The sequence below is a fragment of the Hippocampus zosterae genome, chromosome 13, assembly GCF_025434085.1.
Source record: "Hippocampus zosterae strain Florida chromosome 13, ASM2543408v3, whole genome shotgun sequence".
Lineage (NCBI taxonomy): Eukaryota > Metazoa > Chordata > Actinopteri > Syngnathiformes > Syngnathidae > Hippocampus > Hippocampus zosterae.
This window is the reverse complement of record NC_067463.1, coordinates 16,976,387-16,994,461: the sequence shown is the minus strand read 5'-3', so window position 1 is coordinate 16,994,461 and position 18,075 is coordinate 16,976,387. Positions and strand designations below refer to the sequence as shown.

Sequence of the window (18,075 nt, the reverse complement as noted above, 5' to 3'; positions counted from 1 at the left end):
CAGAGGTCAAAATTGTGTGAAAAAAAATCCCAGGCTTTGAAAGTAGTTGGTGGTTCCTTCGCACCTTGAATAATGTGTGGTTACGGTTTCACAAGTACGGGTTTGACCTCATCACTGGCTAGGCTAGAGCAATGATCCAATTGCTCCTGAAGTTCTCTGTTGATCTGGAAAAAAGATTAAGTGCAATATAAGACCATTTTTTAAATACAGCCTCTAGTTCCTACTTATACATGAGCCCTTACTCAAGGAAGAATCGATGATAATATCACTGGATATCTATGAGGATCTTCTGCTTCAACACATACAGGAATATAAACAGCACCCTATTGGCATGCCACATTCAAACTTTTAAATACTTGATCACTTTCTTTCTCCAGAGCAGACGGGCAGCTTTGTCAAGACGTATCACAGACAGCTTGGCGCTGTAAACCTGCACTGATGCATCAACGTTTGACTGCGAAACCAACACAGTGGATGCCAGAGTGAGTGGCCTTCATGCCACATTCTTTGGGGAACACCTCGGCCCAAAATGTTGTGACTCTCCCTGCCGCGTTGGCTCTCGTCAAATTTGTGAATCTCTTCCATCCCCTTGTGGTGCGGGAGTGTATCTACAAAAATATTTTTTGCATGCGATGCTAACAAATGCAAACACGCAGATACTTATGTAGGAAACTGTATTGACAATACAGTAACATTTCCACATAGATAGCAATAAATATAATACAACACAGATGAGGTGGAATAGTTTTATTTCCAAGATATAATTACTCCCAGTCACTAAGGAAGTCATGATGGTCCTTCAAGTCCTCAAAGTTGGACGTGCCCCAGACAGCAGATTTCGGCTTGAGCTCAAAGTCCGGGTTTCCATCCTTACCTCTGAAGCTAACCTTCCATGACGGGCTTGAGACCATGTTCCCAGAAGCTGTTGGAACGATCATTCAGTCAGATGATTGCGTTTAGGCTTCTGTAACATTACAATGATTAAAGATCTACAGTATTTTTCTCATTTAAAACCTGAACACAAACGGCACCTTTTGATAGTGACAAGCAGGATGATTCACAGCAGGCACATACACCGTCATTACCATGCAACTCTTTCCACCTGAAGCACAGATATGACTATTTCTTGCAAACTTACCAAAAGTGATGCTCTTACTGAAATAATCATCGAATTTGGCACCGTTGACTCACTTTTTGGTAGCTTGATGGTAATTGCAAGCCTTTGAACTGGAGGTGGGTGTTGGATCGCCCATAGAGAGCTCACAGTGCAGATAGAGTTGCTGAAAATGTATATATGTATTTTAAAGTTAGAGCAACAAATACCGTGTATACAACATTTGTCGTCACGTGTGTGTGCGAACATTACACTGAGCATACCGGTGATGATGAAGAAGCAGCCGTGTCTTTGAAAATGAAGGCACTCACTGAGAATTTTTGGACGTTTAAGGGGCCCTTGAGAAACGCAGACTGTCTCGTCACCTTACTATCAATCATACAACTGCAAAAATAAAAAAAACTCCCATTAAGATTGAATTTTGACATTCTTATTTGGGACCTGAGCCAAACTTGTTACCCTTGGTTGTCAATAACTGTGTATTTAGGTTCAGAGTAAGGATCTTGGAGAGCTGTCATGAAACACTTGTTGATGTAAAGCCTCTTGTTCGTTGAAATGTTGTCTGCCCGTTTCACCTCAAAGTACATCGGCTGTCCCAGGATAAATGTTTTATCTCCGCCAATTTCATTTCCTGATGCTAAAAACACAAGACAGGTGAATTGACAAAGAATTATGCAAATTCCAAATGCCACTTATTAATTTTGTATAAGGAATTTCAGTCTGTTACTGTCATACTATTGACAGTTACACAATGTAAAGTGACAAAAATAGTGGTTGCCCCCATCCTTTGCCTGGTGCTTTCTAATAGTGTGTATAAAATGTTGTCATCTTAAAACAATTTAGTCATTTGCCACACAAGATAGTGCCATGCGTGGAATGGCGACATACAACACTTTTCCAAAAATCATACCATCTTGAGGAATGATTACATAAGCATGTTTTGATCGGAGGGGTTTGTAAACTGTGCCCCTCCTCAATTCGATAGAGATGCCAGGATGGAAGGAGTGAAAATGCCTGCAACAGAAGAAACACATTCTAGGTTCATGCAAACTTAATAATAATAGTAGAGCAGCATCTCATTCCTGTGCCAAGGTGTCGAATTCATTTTTTGTCACGGGCCACTTTGTAGTTACGGCTTCCCTCAGAGGGCCGTTATGACGGTGACACCAAAGAGGTGTTTCATCATCTCATGATATTATTACATGTTACACAAAAAATTGATAAATGCTAGCTTTGAAATCAAAAGTCAGGGAAGATAGTTTTTCTAATTTCTTGGAAAAAAAGTAACCGGTAATTTGAAGGGTAACAAAAAAATTATTGCAAAAGCTCGTTTTATTACACAATTTCAAATGTGGGTGGAATTTAGCACAATCATGGAACTTGGCACATGATTTGAGTTTGGGGGCCATGTAAAATGATCTGGCGGGCTAGATTGGGCCCCCAGGCCTCAACTTTGAAATCTGTGGAAAAATGAATTAAAAGTAAAAGGAAATGCTGGGTCTAGTTAGATGGCATCAACATGCCAGGTAAACAATCAAGTAAATTGTTTCAAAGCATATTTTCATTTTTTTGTTTGGTAATATTTATTCATAGCTCTACTTTATCCAGCTTTAAGATTGCTGAAAAATAATGCAATCGTCCCAATTTGCATTATGGAAAATAACAAATGATGAAGCATTTTACCTTGGGTATTTACACTGCAAGAGAACGTCAAATGGCATCTCTCGTATAACTGGAGTGGTTGGCTTGTAGTGGAGCACAATACTGATGAACAAATAGTCGTCAGTACTCTAGGACACACACAGACAGGTTTACAGGTTGAAGTCTGCAAAAAGCCAAAACCCTGCTAATAATAATTAAAAAAACACGAACCAACCTCTCTCTTGAATCCACAGTCATTTTTTAGAAGGTACAGAAGGTAATAATGTTCCGAAGTGCCTTCGTTCACAGGACACTTGCCAAGTTTCAAGTCTTTGAATGCATCTCTTGTTGAGAAAAGCTCCTTGCTTACTTTCACATACATACGGTCGATGTGGCACAAGACCTCAACAAGCTTATTTTTGGCTGCTTCTCCGAGTGAAGCAACAGTGGGAGGTGGTGCAAGCAACATTTCCTTGACTGAGGCGGGGATAGGTCGAACACCTTTTTCTGGCATGAATAACTCTTTTGGATCTTGTGAGAAAGGCACAATTCTATACCAAGGAGCCATTTGAGGTGCTGATTTACTCCTTTGGAATCTGTCCCGAAACACAGGGGAACTGGGTGCAAGGCTTGGAGGCACTTGATCCATCTCATTCTCCAGCTCTGCCTGCAAATTCTCCCATTCTAATTCTGCATCTTGATGTTCTGGCACACTTGCCAGAGGATTAGAGTAGACAGAGTAAAAGTGAAGTAAGAAAATGCACATCCACATCAACTCCATTTTCTAAGCACCTTGCTTCCTCTGCAGGGCTCACCTCTCCTGATCAGTTTGCCGGCAATTGTCACCTGGAGTCAATTAGCAAATAGCACAACCAATGAGAGTCTTTCTATTTTTTATGGCATATGCAGGGTAAAACAAATGTAGAAATGATTATAATGAGGCATCAGGAATAATTTTTTCCCCCAATTTAAACAATGTGGGTTTTTTCACTGAATTTGGATTTGACGTCTGTTTGCAGCAGAGCAGGTATTACTGTATTAAATTGAGGATATTGCGTTTCAATTACGTCATACCCGGAAGCGCCAACACCGTCCTTACGGAAGCCGTGCTAGCTATACTGTATGGTTCTCATTATTACCTAAACTGCCAAATAAGACAAAGAATTGCAAATTTCTTAAGTGCATTGCTTTGTGTGGGAGTCGCCTTTACCAGTTCAGACTTTCTATGCTCTGAGTCTCGTTAAGGTTGGAGCAGACGTTTTTTAACTTTGTTTTTTGCTAACGAGGCAGCTAGAGTGGCGAAGGCTCGTGTTATTTTTGTTTCTGTAAACATTGACGTTTCATCGATGGTGTGTGGGTAGGCCTTTTTCATGCTTGTTCGCAATTTATGTATAACTTCTCTCTGAAATCGGTCAAATCGCAACGTATTTGCACCGACGATCGGCGCAGTGTATTCTCCTAGCTACTATATTACGAAGAAACCCGTCAAAGGGTATTTATTTACGAGTTGGTTATTGTTGGGGCCGCCTGGTTTGTCCCTTGCCACGACTATTGAAAGCGTGGCGAGCTTCACCAGCTCCCCGAGAACCGCCGGCTTCAATGCGTGGGATGATGGGCAGCCAGAGTAGTCCTGTCAAGAGTTACGACTATCTCCTTAAATTCCTCTTGGTGGGAGACAGTGACGTCGGGAAGGGAGAAATCCTGGAAAGTTTACAGGACGGCTCGGTAGAGTCTCCCTATGCTTACACTAGTGGTGAGTTACTGTTGGTCATTTTTATTTCATCAAGCGTAAAACATCAACAACATAAAGAGAGTGAATTTATTTGATATTTTAGGAATAGATTACAAGACAACAACAATACTGCTGGATGGAAGAAGAGTAAAATTAGAGTTATGGTAAGTACGAGTTGTCGGCGGGATGGCTACAGAATATCCAACAATCCATGTGTCGGAAAAAAAAGAACAATCTCATGCTAATATGTGGTTCTCTTTCAGGGATACATCTGGCCAGGGCAGATTCTGCACCATCTTTAGGTCATACTCAAGAGGAGCACAGGTGAGGACTATTCATCATGCGGCATGAGTCACAATCCAATATTACGCACACGGACAAGTGTTTGTAACCCGTTAATGTAAAAAAACATGACAAAGATCAGATGTGTATTATCGCCAACAACTAGGCTGAAGTGTGCTATGAACAAAACAGACTATTCTAAGGAGTCCTGATTTGGATACTTTTGGATTTGTGAGAGAAGTTGAACCATACTGTCTGGAGAAAGCATCCTTCACACCTGAGAAGGTTGGAGCACTCCACTTATGAATGGCCGAATCAGTCTTTTATACTCCTTTCCCACTGAAATTAGCGGGTAGTAGTGATTCGTGGCGACACGCAACCAATTGGCAATATGTCCCTTTCCCGTTGACCAACAGAAGGCGATTCTGCCCCCCCCCGCTGCCCCACCCTTCCACCACTTTGCGTCTGGTTACGTCACCACGCTGTGATTGCGTGGATGATAGTGCGACCGATTTCTTGGTGGTAAAAAAGCAACATGGAAGCGAGTGTTCTTTCTTTTCCCATGCTTTTTACCGTCCTCAAAATGGTCGAAAAGCAGCTGAGGATCAACTCCTTGCTACTACTGAGACAACAGCTCAAGCTTTGTTGTGGGAGCGTGCTATATACAAAGCCGATGGCGCGCGATGTTATGACTCATCACGTACCGCCCGGTGTCAACACGTAATTACCAGGAAGTCCAGTGTTAGGCTTTCACGCTGCAAGTGGAGACGATCCGAGGCGATCACAACCCGCCTCCGATGGTGTGCTGGTGGACACGGATTGACACTCCTTTCCCACTGCCCAAAAAATGCGTGTTTACCCGTGATTTTGCGGCAGTGGGAAAGGGGTATTAGAATTACTATATTCCAAAGGTCGTGAAATAAAATAAAGTTAAGGTAAAGATCCCGTTGTTATTTTAGTGATCATGGTGGGTTTGTTTTTCATATACAGAGGATTCGTTTTTCATTAATAGAGGAGTACGAGTAATTTGGACCATGTGTACTTGTGCTCATGAAGATTTTCATTCCCCAGGGCATCCTCCTTGTTTATGACATCACCAATGGCTGGTCGTTTGATGGCATTGACCGCTGGATCCGAGAAATTGATGAGGTCAGCATTTCAGTATAAGAAATGCACTACACAAAAGTTATTTCAAGTTGGGGATAATGTGCTTTCGGGTGAAGTTTCAGGATGAATCTAAATTGCACTATAACATTTACAGGTGAACTTAAATGCACGTTCAACTATTCAATGATTCGGTACTTTTTGCAAAAATGCTTGTAAAAAGATCCGAGATGAGGGACCAGATAAAGTTTGACTTGTAGACCCCTTATGACGAATGAAATAGGACTTTAAATTCCTTCGCCTACATCCCTACTTAGGAGTGCATTTTCGGGTTCATCTTGACATTTCACCTGAAAGCTAAATATCCCGAGCTTCGTGAAAGTAATGTTTGGCGCCCCTTTTACATGGTTAAGAAGAAAAAAAAAGTTTTCATCTTTCAGCATGCCCCAGGTGTGCCCAGGATCTTGGTTGGTAACCGACTTCACTTAGCTTTCAAGCGGCAGGTTCCAACAGAGCAAGCAAGGGCTTACGCTGAGAAAAACAGCATGACGTTCTTTGAGGTCAGCCCGCTGTGCAACTTCAACGTCATCGAGTCTTTCACAGAACTCTCACGCATCGTGCTCATGAGGCATGGGATGGAGAAGTTCTGGAGGCCCAACAGAGGTGAGCCTGTTGCTTCTGCCGTTAATTTATGTGTAAGTGATCTGCCTCGCAGTTCCAAGTAAGGTTGGTGGCTTGACTCGAGGTTTTCCACAAGATTTGATCGCAATCTTTTTGAGGCTCGTACAACATAACCATATTTCCTGATGTATAATCGTCTCAGTGGGGCGGCCCGGTAGTCCAGTGGTTAGCACGTCGGCTTCACAGTGCTCAGGTACCGGGTTCAATTCCAGCTCCGGCCTCCCTGTGTGGAGTTTGCATGTTCTCCCCGGGCCTCCGTGGGTTTTCTCCGGGTGCTCCGGTTTCCTCCCACATTCCAAAAAATATGCATGGCAGGCTGATTGAACACTCAAAATTGTCCCTAGGTGTGAGTGTGAGCGCGGATGGTTGTTCGTTTCTGTGTGCCCTGCGATTGGCTGGCAACCGATTCAGGGTGTCCCCCGCCTACTGCCCGATGACAGCTATGACCCCCGTGACCCTAGTGAGGATCGAGCGGTACGGAAGATGAATGAATGAATGAATAATCGTCTCAGTTGACATATTGTAGTCTTGTATTATGTTAAGATGCATAAGAGCTATTCATTAAAGGTGCGCCTCATACTACGAAGCGCCTTATCGTATGGAAAATATGGTGAGTGTACATACAGTATATATGTTTATATATATATTTTTAGCCCGAGACATTAAATATCATGTTGGAATGAAAGTACACCTTAATAAAAAAAAACACCACCTCCTAGGTACTGGTAAGCCTCCATACAATGTGTAAAATGTTCTTCTCATGCAGATTATTCACATGAATTCATGCTATTTTAAACAAGAACACATCCCGTGCACTTGTATCATCAAAATTCCCCTTTGCCTGATTGCAGTTTTCAGCCTCCAAGATCTGTGCTGCCGTTCCATCGTCTCCTGCACGCCCGTGCACCTCATCGACAAGCTGCCTCTCCCCGTGGCCATCAAATCCCATCTCAAATCCTTCTCCATGGCCAACGGCATGAATGCCGTCATGATGCACGGGCGCTCCTACTCGGTAGCCAACAGTGCCGCCTTGGGCGTCACAAGTTGTGGAAGCAAGGCCAACAGCATCAAACGCTCCAAGTCCTTCAGGCCCCCACAGAGTCCACCGAAAACCTCTTCATCCTCATCCAAAGGGAACTGTAAGATATCATAATGAAAGCGTGCAGAAGTCTGTGTGTATTTTAGCCTTGTTTTACTCCAAGAGGCCTCTTAAGGCCAAAGGAGGTGCAAACAACCTACCGACAAGTAAACCTGATCAGAATTTCGCACCACCTTGAAATTGCTTCGCTCTGTTCTGATGGGTTTGGGGTTTTTTTTTTCTCAAATGTACTTAGTGCCATGTTTGGAGGATGTTTTGTCCGCACTTTTGCTAAAGAAGCTCATTGATCGAGTTCAACATGACAATGGACCAAAAGATGAGTTGAGGTGCATCACGCCACATCCAACACTACAAAAAGAGGGTGCGGGGGTAATCTTCAGCTCGTTTTATTGACAAGTTTATTTGTCTGTAATATTTAAAGTTGGATGTGAACTTTTACATTTTATTGACATGGGTGGGAGACTCGTCAAATTTACAGTGTCTTATACCCTGACCGAGGGTTCACTTTCTTTGAAATCCGAGACTGTTTGTTGCATTTTAAATATGACGTATTTCAATTTTATAATCGGGAAAAGAAGGGGTCGATAAACTATTTGCACAGAGTTAAACAAAGCCGGCATCTAAAAACAGCATTGCTCCGTTTGGGTTTTGTAATGTCTTTGTCCTCATCTGCTGCTCGTGTTTCATCCACCGATGGACATTTTGCTCTGGCGTTTCGGCCTATTTAGTGAAATGATAGTTTACATTAAATACACGGGAAATGGCTTGGTGCTGATGATGTACAGGTTTTTATCATGATAATTGTGCTATCTCAGTTCTTATCATAAATTTGTGAATTGTATGTTTGTTTGTTTTATTGCCTTTCCAATAATTGTAAACGGTACGTCATGTATTTATGAATGTAAAAAATTGTAGTCATCGGCGACCTTGCTGTGGCCACAGAGGACCAGCTGGAATGTGATGTCGCTGCCTCGCGTATTTGTGCATTGGACTGTCTTGCAGCCTCTTTAAAAGTGTAGGCACACGCGACAGAGGTGCATGGTGACCGTTGACCTTGCACAAACTTCACCTTGGAACTCAATAATTGACAAAAGGTGTAAGATGACATGTTTACAGCGAAACCTCAGTAAGAGCACAAAGTAAGTGGGGTTGTAATAATCTGCATAAATATCGGTATGCCATTTGAATTCAGTCCTAACGTTACTTGCCTAATAAAACAAAATTATTTGATGAGATTATAGGAATGAAATTATGGTGTACGTTTTCCACTGCTGCTTATTTCTGTCTGAGCTCAACTGAGAGAGGTACATTGGATTTAAACATCGAAAGCACAATCCGTTGAGCTCCTGATGTCGCTCTCGTTGTAAAGATTTGGATGTGAAACTGTTTCGCGTTTTCTCATCCGGCTGCATTGAAAACAAACACATCCTTCACAAATAAAGCCATCTTTGTTTGGTCTTGTGTTATTTCTGTCATGTTTTTCAGACCACTTTCATTCAAACATTCATCAAGTTCGTTGTGCGAATATATTTGGCTCTCTTTGTGTGTTGTGGGGCCAGCGGTGCAGAGGAGCCTTCAAACCCGGGGGTGGGGGGGATTGATTAGCATTGCGGTGGCCACTTTTGGATAGCTGGGAAATGAATACAGCGGTCAAAAGTCAGCGAAAGGTTACGCGGGTCACTAGCAATGAAAAGATTCGGGGGGTAACTTCTCAGCGTTTGGCAGCGGCATTGGGACAAAGCAAATGTGTCGCTTTGCATCTTACCACTGTTGGGTGGCATCTCTAAACTCAATAAGGGAATGCGTGAAATGTACGAGGTCAAAAACATGGCTTTCAAGTGACCAAACGAGCAATAGTTTGTCATACGCTGATGAAAATTGAGGGTGTCCCCGGACACAGTGGAAAATGCACATTTTTAAAGAAATGGCATCTCCCAACAACGCTGTATTCATTCAACCGGAATTTCAACAAATAGCATCTTCGGTGTGATTTCCAACATGCATGACGAAAAGCGAGGTGGACTTGGCAAGATTTTTCGGCAACTCTAGGCCAGAATTGATGTCAACATTGACGTCAATTGGCAGATTGTGACCGGACTTTGCCGTATTTATTCCAGAAAACGGCCCATACACTCAAACGTCCTCACGCACACACAAAAAAAAGAAAAAAGTAAAATTGAGCGTTTACAGACGACGCCGCAATAAATGATGTCTGGACACTTTTAACGTTTAGAGTTCTCACGGGGATGTTTATGTCCGCGTGCGTTGTTGTTGGCACAGCTTGTTGCTGCGTGTTTTCTTTGATGTTTTTTACAATGTTTGTGCAGTTGCTGAACGCATGGCGCTGCTTCGTAAAAGTTTGAGACACTGACTGGACTGCCAAGGGGGCGTCGAGATGAGACTGCCCTCGACCCGCCCTTATTCACTCTCAGAAAAAGCTGATGTTGCGTCTTTCTTTCTCATTGTTGCACTCGAGTTCGCTTTATTTCGCGGCTGTGTGAAATCGCCCAGGTTGAACTTTTGTCCTACGGATATTGAAAGTATATTTTTACGTAACGTATTTCTGGATTTGATTTGTACAGTTCTAGTTTGGCGGTGCACGGAACTTGGTTTGGATAATAGCCTACTACTTTACGCATCGCAAGACGACTAACTTGTTATTGTTTGCGCATAAATTAGACGTGCCTGAAAGGCTCCGAGAACCTACTACTTCCTTTACCTTGACCTAAATGAGGTATGGAATTAATCAAAGGACGACGACTGCAAAAAAGCCACAATGTATAAAAACCCTCGACCACTTTTGGATTATAGATGCGCCAAGAAGAATACAATTCGGCGTCGTGCTCTCAAGCCCAATAGACAAGACCTGGGATGGATTGGCGTTTGTTTACGAACATTTTTGCTTTGGCAATTACTTGGACTTTCTCGAGGTGCGAGTGTGTCTGCGCCCAAAGTGGAACACGAGGGGCTTTGTCCCAACAAACTCAACACAAATCTCTGGGTTGACGCGCAAAGCACCTGCGAGAGAGAATGCGACGTCGATGAGGTGAGGTCACGTATACTTTTTACTTAATTCTATTTATTTTATTCATTCATTCATTCATCTTCCGAGCCGCTTGATCCTCACTAGGGTCGCGGGGGGTGCTGGAGCCTATCCCAGCTGTCTTCGGGCAGTAGGCGGGGGACACCCTGAATCAGTTGCCAGCCAATCGCAGGGCACACAGAGACGAACAACCATCCAAGCTCACATTCACACCTAGGGACAATTTAGAGCGTCCAATCAGCCTGCCACGCATGTTTTTGGAATGTGGGAGGAAACCGGAGCACCCGGAGAAAACCCACGCAGGCCCGGGGAGAACATGCAAACTCCACACAGGGAGGCCGGAGCTGGAATCGAACCCGGTACCTCTGCACTGTGAAGCCGACGTGCTAACCACTGGACTACCGGGCCGCCCCTATTTATTTTAATTTTTTTTAAATTACACGCGTTGGTCTTATAAAAGTATTCTCAAGAAGGAGCTGTCATGGAAAATAATTAGAATCACTGTATTTCAAATGGGCGGCCCGGTAGTCCAGTGGTTACCACGTCGGCTTCACAGTGCAGAGGTACCGGGTTCGATTCCAGCTCCGGCCTCCCTGTATGGAGTTTGCATGTTCTCCCCGGGCCTGCGTTCGTTTTCTCCGGGTGCTCCGGTTTCCTCCCACATTCCAAAAATATGCATGGCAGGCTGATTGAACACTCTAAATTGTCCCTAGGTGTGAGTGCGAATGGTGGTTCGTTTCTGTGTGCCCTGCGATTGGCTGGCAACCGATTCAGGGTGTCCCCCGCCTACTGCCCGAAGACAGCTGGGATAGGCTCCAGCACCCCCCGCAACCCTAATGAGGATCAAGCGGCTCGGAAGATGGATGGATGAAATAACATTTTATAGTGCCAAGTTGTCAAAACAGGTATTGATAGTAAAAATGTGTAGAGTACTTTTACTTTTGTACTTAAATACTTTTGAGTGTTTGGAAGTTTTCCGCACATTCGTAGGTACTTTTACCACCTGCCAGTTGCCCTTGTGCGCTTTGTCCTGTGTGAGCAGGACTGTGCCGACTTTGAGAAATGCTGCACCAACGTATGCGGCCTGAACAGTTGCGTCGCTGCCCGATTCTCTGATGGCACCACCGCTCAGCCTGGCGACCTCGGAAGAGGGAAAGGCGCCGCCGCTCCGGTCTCCACGGCAACCTGCGATGAATTTATCTGCAGCCAACAGGGAGCCACCTGTGACATCTGGGACGGCCAGCCCATCTGCAAGTGTCGGGACCGCTGCGAGAAAGAGCCGAACTTTACCTGCGCGTCGGATGGCCTGACGTATTTCAACCGCTGCTACATGGATGCGGAGGCCTGCATCCGGGGGGTGACCCTGACCGTGGTCACCTGCCGATTCTACCTCGCAGGACCCCACACCAGCCCGCCGCCTCAGGACACGACCGCTTATCCGACCCCAACGTCCTCTCAAGAGGACCCCATGCCACCCACGCTGTACTCCAACCCTCGCCACCAGTCCATCTACGTTGGAGGCACCGTCAGCTTCCACTGTGATGTCATAGGCATCCCCAGACCTGATGTAACCTGGGAAAAACAAAGCGAGCGGCGCGAGAAGCTCGTCATGAGGCCGGATCAAATGTACGGCAATGTGGTGATCACCAACATTGGACAGCTTGTCATCTACAACGCCCAGGTGTGGGATACGGGCATCTACACTTGCATCGCACGCAATTCCGCAGGGGTTCTCCGTGCCGACTATCCTCTATCAGTCGTCCGTCGGGCCGATGACGACTTCTCAGAGGATCCGGAGATGCCCATGGGAAGGCCCTTCTCACCGGCGGACTGCCTGGCTGATGTGGACACGAGAGTGTGCAGCGGCGAGCGCCACGTCGATTGGTACTACGACAGCAAGCTGGGCTCCTGCACGGCCTTCAGCAATGGCGGGTGCGAGGATAGCCGCAACCGATTTGAGACCTATGAGGAGTGTAAGGCGTCCTGCCAAAGAGAGGGGGTCGGGATCTGCTCCCTACCTTTGGTCCAGGGCCCCTGCAAAGCTTGGGAAGTGCGTTGGGCTTGGAATTCTGTCATTAAACGGTGCCAAGCGTTCGCCTACGGCGGTTGCCACGGGAACGCTAACAGCTTTGGCACGCTAAAGGAGTGTGAAGCAAACTGCCCAACACCAAAAAAGAAACCTTGCAAGACATGTCGGCTGAAGGGGAAAATGGTACCCAGTTTATGTCGCAGCGACTTTGCCATTGTGGGGCGGCTGACGGAGCTCGTCGAGGATCTGGACTCGGGATTGGCCCGCTTTAGCTTGGAAGAGGTTCTTCGAGATGAAAAGATGGGCTTGACTTTCTTCAACACCAAACACCTTGAGGTGACCATTGACAAGATAGACTGGAGTTGTCCCTGCCCAAACATCACCGTGGAGGAAAACCCTCTGTTGGTGATGGGGGTGGTGCAGGACGGCATGGCCATCATCCAGTCAGACAGTTACGTCAGAGCAATAACCGATCGCAGACTTAAGAAGCTCCGTGAGGTTCTGGTTAAAAAGACCTGCCAGACATTGTAAAACTCCCCGAGACTTGCCATTGCACAGATGGTTGAAGGAACAAATGGCACTGTGAAACATTTATCACCAAAGTGGAAATTGGCCCAACAAAAATGATACCAGTTTTCACAGGAGCACTTCTGGCATTTAGCGCTACTTAAACAAATGTATATTCCACGTGTGTTTTGTGGTGTTATTCTGGTGGTGGTGGGGGGGGGGGGGTTCTTTTGATTTTAATAATCAAAGTCAATTATTCTTGAGAGGCGGCCCGGTAGTCCAGTGGTTACCACGTGGGCTTCACAGTGCAGAGGTACCGGGTTCGATTCCAGCTGCGGCCTCCCTGTGTGGAGTTTGCATGTTCTCCTCGGGCCTGCGTGGGTTTTCTCCGGGTGCTGCGGTTTCCTCCCACATTCCAAAAACATGCATGGCAGGCTGATTGAACACTCTAAATTGTCCCGAGGTGTGAGTGTGAGTGCGGATGGTTGTTTGTCTATGTGTGCCCTGCGATTGGCTGGCAACCGGTTCAGGGTGTCCCCCGCCTACTGCCCGGAGACAGCTGGGATAGGCTCCAGCACCCCCCGCGACCCTAGTGAAGATCAAGCGGCTCGGAAGATGGATGAATGAATGAATTATTCTTGATCTTCACATGCGGTTTGTACGAGAGCATTCAAAATGATTATTTCTTTTATAGCTGTCAGAAGCATATCATTACAACAATGAACTTCTATTGCTTAGCATAACGTCACTTAAATTGTCTTTGTTGTTTTTTTTAAGAAACTCTTTTACTATGCTTACATGTTTTCTATGTATGTATGTCTAATATGCACATTATCACCTATAAACCTTTCTACAAATTATTTCTGGCATTTCTGCTTGGTTACCAATGTGCGTGGAGTAAAAACTTGGCCTATATCGTTTTCTCAACATCACTCACACACACACATTTTTTATATACTGTGTATATATATATATATATATGTATGTATATACACCCACTTACATAAATAAAAGGTACTAAATCAAGATAAGCCACGAGTTACTTTTACTCATGAGTGCAATCAGGAATATAGTGTACTACAGATATATGATACAATCATTCTGGCTGTTTATTTATTGTCATGTCTAAAATTATTGTAGGATTTTGGCAACGTGTCTGAGCTTTGAGTTAATTTAAGGCGCTTTTCTTCGTCTTGCTGTGTGATCCGCTCAGCAAAAGGAGGACAAGACACTTCACACTAAACTCTCCTTCCTGAACAGGAGACATTTGTTGTTGGCTGGCATGTCAACCTAACACAGAAAACATTTAACATTAACATTACACAGAGAAAAAAAAACATACATTTGAAAAAGCTAACTTACAATTTTTTCCAGGAACAAACCATGTATTTCTGCAAGTGATTTGAGGAGGGAGATATCCCTGAGGCCCCACTCTGGGTTCCTGTAAATTAAAATGTTTCATTCTTGGACAAGTGGATTTGTGTCTCTCACAGTGCCATAATTCCAAAAAACAATGCACATGAAGATGAAAGGCCACCTTACCTCTGTCGTAAGCTGAAGTCAAAATCAACATTGCTTTGTGGTGTGATGCCACCGTTCACTGCATAGGGCTGGAGAGCATGGCAGAAAAATACGTATCACAAATTAAGATTGATTTTTTTTTGGGAGGCGGGGAGGGCGCCATAATTTTAGGCAATGCACATGTATAAGCTGTTCAAGTGGTTTTAAACTCACCCCATATGTCAACAGTAGACCTTGTGGCTTCAACACCACACCAGCCCCTTTAAATAAACCCTAGAATGAAAAAGAGCAGGTCTTACATCATGAGAGAGAGCAGAACGCATTCAAAATACAAGAACTGCTTTGAAAATCCCAAGAATTATGTCAAGTATTGCTTATTACCAGTTGTCAAAGTAGGCCAAAGATCAGACTTATAGTACTGTAGACTTTATACATATGATTTGTCTTGCTGAATAAAGCCATTTGGTGGTGGTGGGGGGGGGGGGGGGGGGGGGGGGGTTTGACTGTGTCAACCAAGTAAGCGGCTAAAGCTGCAAGGCCAAAATTCAGAATGGCTCATTTGCAGCCACATTTGATCCACAAAATGAGGATTGTTATTCTCCTTATTGTTGTCGAAGCAGAATTTTGTTGAAGCACTGCATTGGATATCGTTAGATTGTGTGGGTGTAAAGTGGCTTGTGGGCATATGTACTGGTACAGTCATTGCAGGTAAAGTCCATGGTCTAAAATTAGACCCATCACCTAGATACGTGCCTCCGTACAAGCCATGGGAGAGATGTGGATCATGTTGATGTTGAGGACCAGATCGAGACTTTCTGGTTGGATCCCTCCCCAGTGATCATGACTCTGAGAAGCATCCAGGTGGATGGCGGGCTTCACATTGTTCAGTTGGTAGTGAGATCTGTAGGCTTCTATACTGAAAAGAGAGAAGCACTGTGTATTGTAATCCAACAACACAAACGCGCCGACACCATTAACGCAGCTCCCGATTGGTGTAAAGTCAACAGAATTTTGCAGGTGTCGGACGTTGAGTTGACTGAAGTAATAAACAAAATAATACCTGGCTAAAGACCGCTGATCGTACTCTGATGGCTGCCAAATAATGTTCCGTAGAGCTCCAGCGAAATGTATGACATGTTGTCCTGTACCGGAGGAGACCTCGAGCGCTTGCAGCCGCCTGTCGGTGTTCACGCATCCCCGCAGTACCATCAGGATTGGCTCCTTGTTCCTCTCCGCGGCGGCGGCATTCAGCATCTTGCTAAAGCCTGGGTACAACTGTCGGGTAATACAAACGAACTTACGAAGCCACCCCAGGACCCCAGGTTGTTGATTTGTTAGTCCAAATACAAGTCCGAGAAGGTACTCTCGAATGTTTTGTTATTCGCCAGTGAATGCTTCACTTCCGCCTTGTCGCAAGCCACGTGGTTCATCACATCCAATGACAGCAGTGGAAGTAGTAATCAACGTCCAGAGTCTCTCTCTCTCTCTTTTTATTTACTTTTCACAGATCCAAACCAACAATGCGTACAAATCTCACATGCAACATGTCACAATTCAAAAAGTCTCTTTTACCTATATATTTATTTTATTAAAGGAGAAATCACACACTATCGTTAAAAGCTTAAATAATTTCCACTTTATATTACATCGAAACATATTTCGTTCAAGTTAACATTTAAATGTAATAGTGACAGAACATAGTTTTTTGGGGCTAAAAATGCCTTACTATACATGGTCGGTTTTTTTTCGGCCAAAAACGCCCAAGTATACATGGTCGTTTTTTGGGGGGGCTAAAAATACCTTACTATACATGGTCGTTTTTTCTGGCTAAAAACGCCTAACTATGCATGGTCGTTTTTTTCCGGCTAAAAACGGCGTGCTATATATGGTCGTTTTTTTCGGCTAAAAATGCCGTGCTATATATGGTCGTTTTTTCGGCTAAAAATGCCTTGCTATACATGGTCGTTTTTTTCGGCTAAAAATGCCGTGCTATATATGGTCGTTTTTTCGGCTAAAAATGCCTTACTATACATGGTCGTTTTTTTGGGGCTAAAAATGCCTTACTATACATGGTCGTTTTTTTGGGGCTAAAAATTCCTTACTATACATGGTGGTTTTTTAGGGGCTAAAAATGCCTTACTATACATGGTTGTTTTGTTCGGCTAAAAACACCTTAGTATACATGGTCTTTTTTTTCGGCTAAAAACGGCTTAGTATACATGGTAATTTTTTTCGGCTCAAAACGTCTTACTATACATGTTCGGGGGGTTTTTCGGCTACAAACGCCTTACTATTCATGGTCGTTTTTTCCGGCTCAAAACACCTTACTACACATGGTCATTTTTTTCGTCTAAAAACGCCTTACTATACATTGTCGTTTTTTTCGGCAAAAAACGCCTTGCTAAACATGGTCGTTTTTTTTCGGCTGAAAACGCCTTTCTATACATGGTCGTTTTTTTTCGGGTTAAAACGCCTTACTATACATGGTCGTTTTTTTCCGGCTAAAAACGCCTTCCTAAACATGGTCGTTTTTTTTCGGCTAAAAACGCCTTACTACAAATGGTCATGTTTTTTGGCTAAAAACGTCTGACTATATACATGGTAGTTTTGTTCGGCTAAAACCACCTTACGATACGTGGTCCTTTTTTTCTGGCTAAAAACGCCGTACTATACATGGTCGTTTTTTTTTTTTTTTTTTGTTAAAACGCCTTACTATTCTTGGTAATTTTTTTCGTTGAAAAACACCTTCCACCACTATTTTTACCATTCCCACTAATACTACATTAATTAATTTAATACCTTCAAATTCACAATAATCATAAAAATTAAATAAATCAACCATGATTTTAAACTATGTATTATCAATATTCATTATTCCAAACTCCAGCTCCGGCCTCCCTGTGTGGAGTTTGCATGTTCTCCCCGGGCCTGCGTGGGTTTTCTCCGGGTGCTCCGGTTTCCTCCCGCATTCCAAAAAAACTTGTGTGACAGGCTGATTGAACACTCTAAATTGTCCCTAGGTGTGAGTGTGAGTGCGGATGGTTGTTCGTTTCTGTGTGCCCTGTGATTGGCTGGCAACTGATTCAGGGTGTCCCCTGCCTACTGCCCGAAGACAGCTGGGATAGGCTCCAGCACGCCCCGCGACCCTAGTGAGGATCAAGCGGCTCGGGAGATGAATGAATGAATGAATTATTCCAAACATGAGAAAGCATTCAGCAAACATTACTGGAATCGAGCAAAAGGACTCCAAATCCCAACAGCCAAACCCGGAAGTGAACTGCTGACATTATTGACTCCGGCTGTAAAGCAAATTACTTGGTTC

At 44.2% G+C, this 18,075-nt stretch overlaps 4 protein-coding genes across 4 annotated transcripts; 2 read left to right on the top strand and 2 right to left on the bottom strand.

The window, feature by feature from the left end:
* Nucleotides 1–732: 732 nt before the first annotated feature.
* On the bottom strand, nt 733–3,304 carry zp3c (zona pellucida glycoprotein 3c). The gene is made up of 7 exons (XM_052084400.1): nt 2,991–3,304; nt 2,798–2,904; nt 2,025–2,128; nt 1,574–1,751; nt 1,378–1,498; nt 1,192–1,280; nt 733–922 (listed from the first exon to the last, which is right to left on the bottom strand). Exons 1-7 carry the CDS (start codon nt 3,267–3,269, stop codon nt 883–885), a joined length of 918 nt encoding a protein of 305 aa, XP_051940360.1. The 5' UTR covers nt 3,270–3,304; the 3' UTR covers nt 733–882.
* Nucleotides 3,305–3,734: 430 nt separating this feature from the next.
* LOC127613384 (ras-related protein Rab-40C-like) lies at nt 3,735–8,891 on the top strand. Its single transcript, XM_052084402.1, has 6 exons — nt 3,735–4,508; nt 4,591–4,651; nt 4,751–4,811; nt 5,841–5,918; nt 6,314–6,536; nt 7,406–8,891. The coding sequence occupies exons 1-6, from the start codon at nt 4,355–4,357 to the stop codon at nt 7,705–7,707; spliced, it is 879 nt and encodes a 292-aa protein (XP_051940362.1). The 5' UTR covers nt 3,735–4,354; the 3' UTR covers nt 7,708–8,891.
* A 984-nt stretch (nt 8,892–9,875) lies between these two features.
* wfikkn1 (WAP, follistatin/kazal, immunoglobulin, kunitz and netrin domain containing 1) lies at nt 9,876–13,513 on the top strand. The gene is made up of 2 exons (XM_052084374.1): nt 9,876–10,699; nt 11,739–13,513. The coding sequence occupies exons 1-2, from the start codon at nt 10,430–10,432 to the stop codon at nt 13,254–13,256; spliced, it is 1,788 nt and encodes a 595-aa protein (XP_051940334.1). The 5' UTR covers nt 9,876–10,429; the 3' UTR covers nt 13,257–13,513.
* Nucleotides 13,514–14,254: 741 nt separating this feature from the next.
* On the bottom strand, nt 14,255–16,177 carry mettl26 (methyltransferase like 26). Its single transcript, XM_052084409.1, has 6 exons — nt 15,814–16,177; nt 15,507–15,669; nt 14,967–15,026; nt 14,775–14,842; nt 14,595–14,673; nt 14,255–14,522 (listed from the first exon to the last, which is right to left on the bottom strand). The coding sequence occupies exons 1-6, from the start codon at nt 16,005–16,007 to the stop codon at nt 14,466–14,468; spliced, it is 621 nt and encodes a 206-aa protein (XP_051940369.1). The 5' UTR covers nt 16,008–16,177; the 3' UTR covers nt 14,255–14,465.
* Between the last annotated feature and the right edge of the window lie 1,898 nt (nt 16,178–18,075).